At 30.4% G+C, this 11,682-nt stretch overlaps 1 protein-coding gene across 1 annotated transcript; it reads left to right on the top strand.

The window, feature by feature from the left end:
- Nucleotides 1–69: 69 nt before the first annotated feature.
- On the top strand, nucleotides 70–10,721 carry LOC148622657 (transmembrane protein 128-like). Its single transcript, XM_088572637.1, has 4 exons — nucleotides 70–229; nucleotides 2,350–2,560; nucleotides 4,055–4,222; nucleotides 8,037–10,721. Exons 1-4 carry the CDS (start codon nucleotides 121–123, stop codon nucleotides 8,140–8,142), a joined length of 594 nt encoding a protein of 197 aa, XP_088428763.1. The 5' UTR covers nucleotides 70–120; the 3' UTR covers nucleotides 8,143–10,721.
- Nucleotides 10,722–11,682: the final 961 nt, after the last annotated feature.

The raw sequence follows: 11,682 nt of genomic DNA, 5'->3' as shown, positions 1-11,682 counted from the left end.
AAGTACTATAACGTTCTTTGTCAAACAAAGCTTGAATAGCGATCCAAAAATTTACTGACTAAAAACCGCATTAGTGACTTTGAAAAATCACTATTATTGACAAAACAAAACAAGTTCATAATGGCAGAAACTGAAAGTCTCTTGGTGTCAGACGGTGCCCAGATGCAAAACATAAGACAACGGGTTCAAAGAAAAATAGCAGGAGCTTATCTCGAAGCTCTAGATCCAGGTTAATGTTGTTCTTTCCTGTGGTATCGGCGATAATATAATATTTCGGCAACGGGGTTCAATGTCCGGTTAAGCTAACATAAAACCACGTATTCTATGTTTATTTTTTATGATTTTATTGGATATTTTCATTTTTTGAATTTTTTTTTAGTCAAAACGCTAGCACATTGACTGCACACAAAATCTTATTAAAACACGAAGGATATATATAAATACATGGTTTTATGTTACAGCCATACAGGACTACAAAATATGTTTGTCTATAATAATATAACAATGGACTGACTTGACATAAATATTATACCACTGGGGCTGAGAACTTTGTGAAAAGACAAGGCTGTGCCTAGGTTTTATCAACTGTTAGGAGCATTTCAATGTGTTATACTGCAACAAAAAATTCAAAGAAACAATTATTTAACTTTAAACTAGAAAAAAACTGTCTTTTTGATTTGTAGTGGACAACATCTTGGCAACTTCAACAAAAAAGGAACAGTTGAACTTTGCAATATGGCCAGCCATTGTGGAATTTATTCCTTTTTATGACTATCAATAAATAAAATATTAAGTTTTATATATATATATATATATATATATATAAAATTTTTCATTTATTGATATGAGTAAATATTTATTCCCATGTTAAGAAATAAATATTGATATAAATAGCTGAAGTATTCAAGTGTTACTAAATATTTATCAACATGCTGATAATTATTTATTGAAATCAATAAACATTATCATGATATAAATTTGCTATTGATATCAATAAATGAATGAATTGTTAAGAGGGAGTTCAAGCGAAAACCAGGCTGTGGGTGGCACATTACAAATTTTGTTTAAAAAATAATCTTCTATTTTATATATTACAAATGCATCCTTTCTCATAGTTGAATGTTGTTTTTGATTAACTGCTACGATTGAAGAGAAATAAATTACATAGAAAGCATTGAAAAAGGGAGATAACTCTTAAATTTGAGGTAAATTTGTTTGCTTCCTTAGGGAACTTTAAAATCATTTTTCAAGTCATCCATTGTCTATTTAAACAAACCTTTATACTGAAAATTGATAAAAAGTGTCTAATTTGGAAAGTTTTATAGGAATTGACATATATTTTTGTAGGAATATTTTTGAATGTGATTGCAAATTAGCTTTTGGACAGGTTTAAAATAATTGGGAAAAGGGTGAAACTGAGAAAAAATGTAAATGTGTGTGAAGTTGGATACTGTTAAACTGTCGATACAGTTTTACTTCAGAAATCAGTTGTATTGCTTGAAATTCAGTTTATACATACTAGACAAAATACTTCAAAATAATACTGGCAATGCAGATGTACAATTATAGTTTTATTTCACATCTTGTAATTTTTTAAATTTTGTTCATGCTACAATTTTCACAAGAATTAAAAAAACGTAGTGCTAACAGCACTTTGAATTTTCAAAGAGGTGTCTAGAATCATACTTATTTTTCATTTGGCCTTACTAATGAGACTATGTTAATTAAAACCAAATTCTTACAAAATGTAGTTCAAGTAGCAATTTATTTATATTTTTTAAAATTCATTTGTTATCAGGTTGTTCTGGGTTTGGCCAAAAAAAATGTGTGTTAACGGTCACCCGACACACCCTCATTTTATCGCATTGACCCTAACTTTTTTTGTCGGCAATTTTCGGAAATTCCTGTCTTTTCCATCGTCGGGACCTGTATTTATCGTATTAAACAACAATGGCAGCCTCCAGTGCCAGCACTGCCAGCAATTTTTAAAAAAAATTGCTGATAGACAAGCATGTGCACCATTACAGTGTCTTCTGTTTCTCTCTATGAAGCTTATTAGTCAACAAACTACAATTGAACTCCCCCACCCCAAAATAAACCCAAAAAAATCTACCTACCGACTCTATTTTTTTCAGCACATGACAGTAAACACTCATATTTTTTTTTTTGCATTTGTTCATGTATATAAAAAAATCACTTTTGTACATTGTAGTACCCAGGTAAGCCATTAAGGCCCCCTTGGAGTCTCTTGTTCATCTTTATTAGTATAGACTTGGTTTAGTTTGTATTTGACAGTTTGGGTCATTTCCACCACATCTCTTCTTTATTATCAATATTCTTTTTTTCCAGATGCTGTTGACTTGGAGCGAAAAGAAAAATACACATTGAGTGAAAACCTGGATGAGAAAACACGCCAAAAATTTGAAAAGAAATTTGAAAAATACAGAAGTAGAGATTATCCTTACAGTATCCAAAATATTCTTTGGTTTATTGGTTCAATAGCTTTGTTTTATTACACAGATTTTTATGTTGCAGTACGATATGATCCCAGAGTTGACAGGTGAATTATTTGATGAGCTGTCACAATGCATTTTATAAGTTAATTGGTGTTTCAGTGATCTATTCTAAAATTAAATGCTTGTGAATATAAACCAAGTCATTTCAATAATTTCTGAATATATTGTAGTTCAATTATAAATACACTCTGAAGAAGTGAGCCGTCTGTTATGTTTTTGATTGAAAAAAGAGGGTGTAATGAAAAAACACACCATTAAGAGTAAGTCCTTGTTGTACATGTATGTAGACACTCTGAAATGGTATTGTCTGAGGGCTGGATACATCTATTTAAACATATTTTATTCAATTAAATAAATAAATGAAAAGAATTGGATAGCAGGCCACTGGCCTATAAATATCCTCACCTGGCAGGATACATTGTTGTATGTCTGCATTTTTTACACATCACTATCATTGGTACATGTAAACTGATGTCCATTCATCTGTTTATCTGTTTAGGCAAAATTTGATAACTCGCAAATGCTTTGAGTAATTCTACAAATTTATAACTTCAGGCATTGTGAGCTACTGCCATCTTTTGGCATCTGTTGTTTTCTTTAACAATTTTTTCTGAAACTCCACTTCTGAAACTAGGTTACCAATTGGAACAAAACTTGCTTTGAATGTTCCTTAGGGAATACCCTAATTCTCTGCAATAATAATAATAATAATAATAATATTCTGCATAGAACTGGCATGGGGATATTTGATCTGTCAAAAAACATGGCCACTGTTACTTATATTAAAACATAAGGGTCAGAAAGAAGTTCTTCACACATCTCCAAAACCCTTCAATTTAGCCAAATTCTGAAATAGGGTTATATGATTCAGCATGATGAGATCTACTTGTATCTGTGGTCAAATTTTCATGTAAATCTGTTAAGCAATTTTGGAGTTATTGCCCTTTTTTCTACATTTTTTTTGCTGTTTTTAATGTAATTACTTTCAAATATCTTCTCCTCTGACGCTACTGCACCAATTAGAACCATACTTGTATGAATGTTCCTTTAAGGTATTCTGCATGGAAACAATGTGGGAATTTTTGATCAGTCAAAAAACATGACTGCTGTCACTGAAAATAAAATATGGTGGTCAGAGAGAAGTTTTTCATATATATATTTAGAACCTTTTGATTTAGCAAAATTCTGATAAAGTAAGAGTGTTAAACATGGTGAGTTCTATCTGTGGTCAAATTTTATTGTAAATCTGTTAGGCAATGTCAGAGTTATTGTCCTTTTTCAACATTTTTTCAGTATTTGCTTATCAAGCGAGGTGAATGGTTCATGATCTAGATAGCTATTTAAATTATTCAGTAGCCTACTTAGATTTTGTATTGAAGTTGGAAATGATCTATTTCAACTAGCTGTAAATTGTCAATAAGAAAAGTAACACTTAATGTTTTCACTCTTAAAAAGTTACACTGAAAAATCCCAGTTGGATGCTATTATATGAAGGTATGAATTTCTTTTATAAAAATATAAGCATATTATAATTTCAGATTATGGTTTAATATTGGTGGAATTATGATTCTTGTAAACATTGGAATAGCATTTTTCTTAATTGTTTATTTGTCATGGATTAAAAAGATGAGTTCAGATGACTGGGAGAAAAATTATCCCTGTGCCATACCTGTAGCAACTGGGGCTTTTATTATGGGAGGAGTGTGGTAAGTAGTTTAATTTAAATATCGTGGATGAATTTAAAAAAATTCCAAACATGTCTGATGCCCAAGACAACACAAACAAAGCATTCTAACAAGAATCATTCACTTAGAATGTAGGGTTATAATGAGGCTCATACATTGCATGAAATTTTTCCATATAGGAAAGCCAGGGGAACTTGCTTAAAGACAAATCACACTAACCAGTTTCGACATTAGGAATTTCGTGAAATTTTAAAAAATATAGGTCACCATGCTTTTAACAAAGATATAGCAGTTCAAAAATTAGTAAAATCTGGAGTTTTTGTCATTTTCCGAATTCAATTCAGACGTCTCTGATCTTGCCAATATTTTTTACAATTGACACATGCCGTACACCAGTAGATTGTAAGTAGTCTGTATTTCATTTATAAAACATTAAAAACAAAATAGAATGAGTTTTGTCCATCTAAAAGGAACCTTTTATTGTTTCCCGCCAAAAGAAAAACTAACTTTTGAACCATATTCACAGTAATCTGAAATACTTCTCACGTTAAGATTTTTTTTCAAACTTGCGGTATGAAAAGGTATCCATTAGCTGATGTTATAGACTCTTTTTTAAAAAGTGGGTGTCACCGATCAATTAAGAAAGTTAATCCCATTTGTGTACCATTTCCGCTGAAATTTGTTTGGTTATTGGACGTTTCCTACTCCAAATGTTATGTTGGATGACGTTACGTCAAAGTCAGCGACGGAACGTCTTTAGAAGAAATAGAATATTTAAAACGGTAATACAAAACTTGACTTTGAAGAAATAAGCGGAAGACAAAAAGAATTATGACTAGAGAGAACAGAACATTGGGCAAAAGGCGATATATACATAAAACTATTCTGGTTGCATGACCGTGTCTCTTCGTATGAACATGTTATAATTCATATTCATATTTTAATTTACACGTACCACAATGTTTATTTATAATACTTCAATAGCAAGTGACTTATCAAGATCTTAAGTTCAACATTTACAAATATACTTGGAGCATTGCAACAGTTAGTAGTACATGTAATGTTTTTACTAATCAATAGGAAGAAAATATCTCACAACAGTCACCGATGAAGTTTGTTTTACATGTAAGAGAGTGCACCTCCCATATGTACACGTTTGTGTCTTCTTGTGGCATTCTTTGTGTCAAATTTGAAATAAAAATTCAGAATTGAAATTTTCAAGAAATATAAACGCATGATCTATTATTGTCCTAATATTTTTCATTTACATTAAAAAATATTTCAGCGCTCTATGCAGAAGAAAAAAGTTAATAAACAAAAAGGGCAGGACAGAAAATTTTATCCTCGAATCCAAGAAAATAAATTGGCAGGCTATCCTCATCGGTAAACATACATCCTGATTGTAAGGCTATATTATTTTTCCAGTGTTCCTACTCTGATACTGCATAGATTTTTTTTGCAAATGGACAACAATCAATCATGATTTCATACAAATAAAATATCCTCAAATTTTCAAGGGAGGAGCATTCACCGGATCCGCCCCTCTGAATCCGCGCCTGGATTAGATACTCCGCATGAAACTTTTTCTACATTTTTACCTCAGTAAATGTACTATCAAATTATGTTTTTTTTTGCAATAATACAGGACTATCTTTTATATTCCTTATTTAAACATCTTCTCGGGATTAGGAAAACTAGCTCACATTCTCCAAGAAAAGAACATTGTTCTATATCTCCCATCCAATCCTCGCTAAAATGTTTGTTAATCAAATTGGCATAACTCTCTCTAAAACTATCAGACAATGCTGATTATCATTTTTTTCAAAGTCTAAGTATTAGTAACATTTGGTATAAGTTTCCTCTGAATCCGTTGTGAAATTGTAGTCGTGAGTTTGTGTAGGACAGACAGACATATGGATGAACGCCTGGCATTTACGGAAGATTTTTTCAAAGCGGCCCTTCAATCTTGATGTCATATTGCTTCTACGGTCAAAGGGAGATAAATCTTGAATTTCGTACTAAAAGCGATGTCACAAATTGACGACGATATAATAGTTTGTGCCATAAAATGTGCATAAATAATAGTGTGATTTGTCTTTAAGTGAAAAAAAAACATATGATATTGTGAAGTTATTACATTTATAATGCAATAAACCTAATACAATGGCTTTTCTATTCAAATAAACATGAAAATATTCTAATGTTATACATGTATGGTATGAATTTTTTTCCTATGCTAGAAGCCACATTGTTATTCAATGGTAGTTTTAAATGAATTAATGGATACAACTCTATCATCTCTGTTTGTGCATTCAATATAATCACTAAAGAGTATCTTTGAGAATTTCTATATTAATAAGTCCAGTAAAGAAAGGATATAATTGTATGCTTACAGGTAGTCCTTATCAAGGAATGACATGCAAAATGTACATTTATCAGTTTATCTTCAGTCATTATCAAGGAAAGACAAGCAAAACATACATTTATTAGTTTGTCTTCTGTCCTCATCAAGAAATGGCAAGCAAAATGTACATTTATTAGTTTATCATCAAGGAAAGACAAGCAAAATTTATATTTATTACTTTGTCTTCAGTCCTCATCAAGAAATGGCGAGCAAAACGTACATTTATTAGTTTGTCTTCAGTCCTCATCAAGAAATGGCAAGCAATAAATACATTAATTAGTTTGCCCAGTCCTTATCACGGAAAGACAAACAAAATGTATATTTATTAGCTTGTCTTCAGTCATTATCAAGAAATGGCAAGCAATAAATACATTAATTAGTTTGTCTCCAGTCCTCATCAAGAAATGGCAAGCAATAAATACATTAATTAGTTTGTCCAGTCCTTATCACGGAAAGACAAACAAAATGTACATTTATTAGTTTATCATCAAGGAAAGACATGCAAAATGTACATTTATTAGTTTGTCTTCACTCCTCATCAAGAAAAGGCAAGCAATATGTACATTTATTAGTTTGTCTTCAGTCCTCATCAAGAAATGGCAAGCAATAAATACATTAATTAGTTTGTCCAGTCCTCATCAAGAAATGGCAAGCAATAAATACATTAATTAGTTTGCCCAGTCCTTATCACGGAAAGACAAACAAAATGTACATTTATTAGCTTGTCTTCAGTCTTTATCAAAGTAAGACAAGCAAAATGTACATATACTAGATTGTCATCAAGGAAAGATAAGCAAAATGTACATTTATTAGTTTGTCTTCAGTCCTTATCAAGAAATGGCAAGCAATAAATACATTAATTAGTTTGCCCAGTCCTTATCACGGAAAGACAAACAAAATGTACATTTATCAGTTTATCTTCAGTCATTATGAAGGAAAGACAAGCAAAACATACATTTATTAGTTTGTCTTCTGTCCTCATCAAGAAATGGCAAGCAAAATGTACATTTATTAGTTTATCATTAAGGAAAGACAAGCAAAATTTATATTTATTACTTTGTCTTCAGTCCTCATCAAGAAATGGCGAACAAAACGTACTTTTATTAGTTTGTCTTCAGTCCTCATCAAGAAATGGCAGGCAATAAATACATTAATTAGTTTGCCCAGCCCTTATCACGGAAAGACAAACAAAATGTACATTTATTAGCTTGTCTTCAGTCATTATCAAGAAATGGCAAGCAAAATGTACATTGATTAGTTTATCATCAAGAAAAGGCAAGCAAAATGTACATATTTTATTTTGTCTTCAGTCCTCATCTAGAAAAGGCTAACAAAATGTACATTTGATCATTTGTCTTAAGCCCTTATTTAAATAGGTGATCATATAAGTTATAAATAAATACTATACTGGTAATGCCATTTGTTTTTCAGTGTAACTGTTGGATTATGGCCAGTCTGGAATATATTCACACCATTTATGTTATTTACATTTTTCATGGGTTTTGTGGTGACTGTTGCAATGATTCCCAACTTTTGATAGCACATACATGTATTCGTTGGATGAAGACATGACAGATTGAGAAGATTTAAGACTTTTAGTTTTAGGTTTTAGTTTATTGTTAATTATCTTTTAAGAGAGAATTGTTGATGTTAATTTTGATTTTTTATTATCTTGCGATTTGATTCAATAAGTTGATATATTGTTTTTTAATTTAATGTGATCAGATTTATGAAATTTCAGTGAGACCACTGCAAAGTTTAAGATGAAATATATCTATATTGATCTCGTTCAAGATCTCAAAAGTGGTTTTAGCCTATGTGGTTTAGTATTGAACAAAGCACCAAAAACAAGTTTAAACACTTTTTATTCAAATGTGTTATCTGAAGTTTTATTCCTTAACGAGAATACAAAAACTTTATGCAGTGGCCACTGACTGGTTGTGATGTGATACTATCAAGTCCCATCCACTACACATACTCAGTGGAGAACTTTGGAGTGAAAACTTGAACAAATTCTTATTTATATCATCTCCCTCTATTTATACTTTTGGTGATGGAGACAATCACATTATTGTGTTCCATTTTTTATTATTCTTTATATTATTCCTGCCTTACTATTATAATACTCCTCGTGCTAATTTCTCATGAAAATCCAGTTTTAATCATGGTGTATTCTGCTTTTTATTTTCTGGCTTTGCTTATTTTACATCTTATAATGTGTAAATTATTGTGCATGCCCAATATAATATTTCTAAAAGATTTATCTTTTTGAACCACAGCAATATGTGATAGGTATTGTTTTGGTAACTTTAAAGTAATGTATTGGATAAAGATGCTTCAAAACTGTGTTTAATCTTCGTAATAACATTAAAGGAAATGCAAATGTTCATAATTGTTAAGTATAGAAGATGATTAAACAGAATCCTCTGGTGGTTATTATACCATTGTAAGTTACTGTTTAATTCATGATAGTTACCTAGTCAAGGATGAAGATAATCACCTTATTATTAGTATTAATCTTTCTGTGTAATATTTTTATACTCCTTCAATCAAAAGTTGGAATTGGAATCACAATGTCTGTCTGTCTATGATTCATGTAGTCGCCTGCATGTGCAACTTATACTAAGCCATTTAATGGATTCAGTGTTTGTAAAAAAAGTTGGGCTTCATAGGTAAGTTTGCATGTAGCAAGACAGTTTTAGGTAGGTGATAGGATTTCACATATAGATGTGCAGTTAGGAAGATAATGACTGTTGAAGTTTGCTAGGGGAGATAATCCAACTTTTTGAGTTCATGTGAAGTGGAGTATTTATTTTGTGAGCCTTCTCTGCTATCAGCTTATGCATTATTTATAGATGATATAGTTATGATTTACAAGAAGATACTACTATGTTAAAAATTCTAAATACCACATAACTTGTGTGACAAATTGCAACTTTCATAATTGTTTATATAACTGAAGTACAAATTACTCTCTGTGCATATTGTACTTATATGATGGTCAGTGTCTGTTTATAAAGCTCATTCAAAAAGTTAGAATGTATTTATATTACATATACAAAATGTATATTTATCAATTATATCAGTACCACTCCATGTACAAGTTATGAAAATTAACGATGATGTGAATGGTAATTAGAAACAATTGCAAATCATCTCATTTCATTTGGTTAAAAAGATTAAAGTTTACCTTCTTCAAAATTAAATTTTACAAAACATTTCAATTATAGTCTTGCATTGAGTTTAAACTGTGAAATTACAATACATGGATATGTTAAAAGAATTTGAGGCATGATTCACTTTCTTTTGTAAATACAATGTATATATATTTGATAATAACATTGTTCTTTGATGGATGTTAAGAAGGATGTTTGATAGTTATATTCTTGATTTTTATACATATCAGTATATCAGTACTCATTTGAAATAATCCTTATTTTAAATCCTTTTATTTACAAACATAACAAATATGGCAGTTAAATCACTCTTATTGTATATATAGTATGTCAATATTATATTCAAACTTTCCAAGTTATATTTCTCAAAAAGGGATAGAAAGATATTTGTTAATAAAAGGTATGATTGTAAATTGTTTAAACCTGTTAGTATGTATAATTGGTATGTTGTATGACTTATGTTAAATTTTTTGATCCAGAAATTGTTATGATTTGAACAGTTAATGTAAATCAATAGAGAGAAGGTAACATAAAATTGTCTGTCACAGGTCGAAGGAAAGAATGCTGGATGTAATTAGAGAAACATTTTTTTCTTTTTGCACAAAATATTGTTTTTCACAAATATATGCTAAGCTTCAACTAAAGTTCTATTTATGCAACCCTTTACCTGAAATACATCCCCTGATTGGTAATATATAGTACTAAAACAAAGACAATGTTGAAGGGGTAATAATGGACAGTGTTAAACTACCTCTGGCTATCACATGAGTTTATTAAACAGCTGGTCACAATAATAAGTTGTATTGCTTTGATATTTAATGAGTGGTGCAAACATTCCATAGTTTATTTTTTTGTACATTTAAACAAATAAGGAGTAAGGTTATTTTTATTAGAATTGTTGTTTTACAAGTTTTCCTTGAAGAAATAAAAGTAAATGTGCTTTCTTTGTTGTAGCTATGTTAGTAATGGTTTGACACTTCTAATATCCCAACCTGCTATCCTCAGGGTAGTACCTGGTCAATTAGCCAGAATTGGCCAGATAAGCCTAGTAATTATCTTGATACACTTGGTTCATCATTAGAGGATAGCAGTATGGTTGATATTTTTCACTTCTAGCCTTGTTGACTAGTGTGCCAAAGTGGTAGGTGTCAAACCTTGTAGTTTTTGCAGTATCTGTTTTAATGTGTCTCTCAGTTAACTGTTTTAGTGAAATTCTTCTTTTGTAGTTGAACAGATATCTATTTGTAAAAGAATAACTAGCACTACTCAGAAGTAAATAGCAATGCTTTGGATCAATATTTCATCAATAACTGTCAGCTATTCATACTGCATGAGGACTCTAGATTTTTGAGAAACTTTTATAAATCATTAAGTTGACCCAAGAGCCACTCAGTAAGTCCTTGATAATTTTGAGCTGTTAGTAGTGTAACTTAAGTTTGACTAAATCTTGTATTAGAACTTTAAAACCATTAAGAATAAAAGATTGAAATCAGATTCATTTCGTTAGTTAACTATTTTTTACTGTGTTGGTAAGAACTTTTAAGATTTTTAAACCAAATAATTTTCATTCTTCAATCTTGAAAGATCATACTGACAATTTCGTCAGGTTTCCAGGACTAGTTGTCTCCCTTGGTTTATTGGTTTATATACTGTAATTTTATTTCATCATGATCCTTAGGTCTTACTTTTTATTAACTTATTTTTTTTCTAAAAATTAACAATATATATAAATTAGATCAACATTTGTCATCACATAGATTTTGGGGGATATTTCATATTATTATCTTTAAAGGTGCTCAACAAGATACATGGTTACAGTAATATTAGATACTGGTTTAGGTTTTCACATGAATATAGTAAGTACTTATAGTTACATATAGAAATTATACCAATAGATAGTA

Source organism: Perna viridis, chromosome 3 (assembly GCF_037379345.1).
Source record: "Perna viridis isolate PV_CMFRI_1.1 ecotype Kerala chromosome 3, ASM3737934v1, whole genome shotgun sequence".
NCBI lineage: Eukaryota > Metazoa > Mollusca > Bivalvia > Mytilida > Mytilidae > Perna > Perna viridis.
Note: the sequence above shows the minus strand (reverse complement) of the source record. Positions and strands in the feature narration are given on the sequence as shown.

Excerpts from the sequence above, each read along its gene's own strand:
- LOC148622657 (XM_088572637.1), top strand. The coding sequence starts at position 121 with ATGGCAGAAACTGAAAGTCTCTTGGTGTCAGACGGTGCCCAGATGCAA. Across the intron at positions 230-2,349 it reads TCTCGAAGCTCTAGATCCAG|ATGCTGTTGACTTGGAGCGA; the intron begins GTTAATGTTGTT and ends CTTTTTTTCCAG. Across the intron at positions 4,223-8,036 it reads TTTATTATGGGAGGAGTGTG|TGTAACTGTTGGATTATGGC; the intron begins GTAAGTAGTTTA and ends TTTGTTTTTCAG.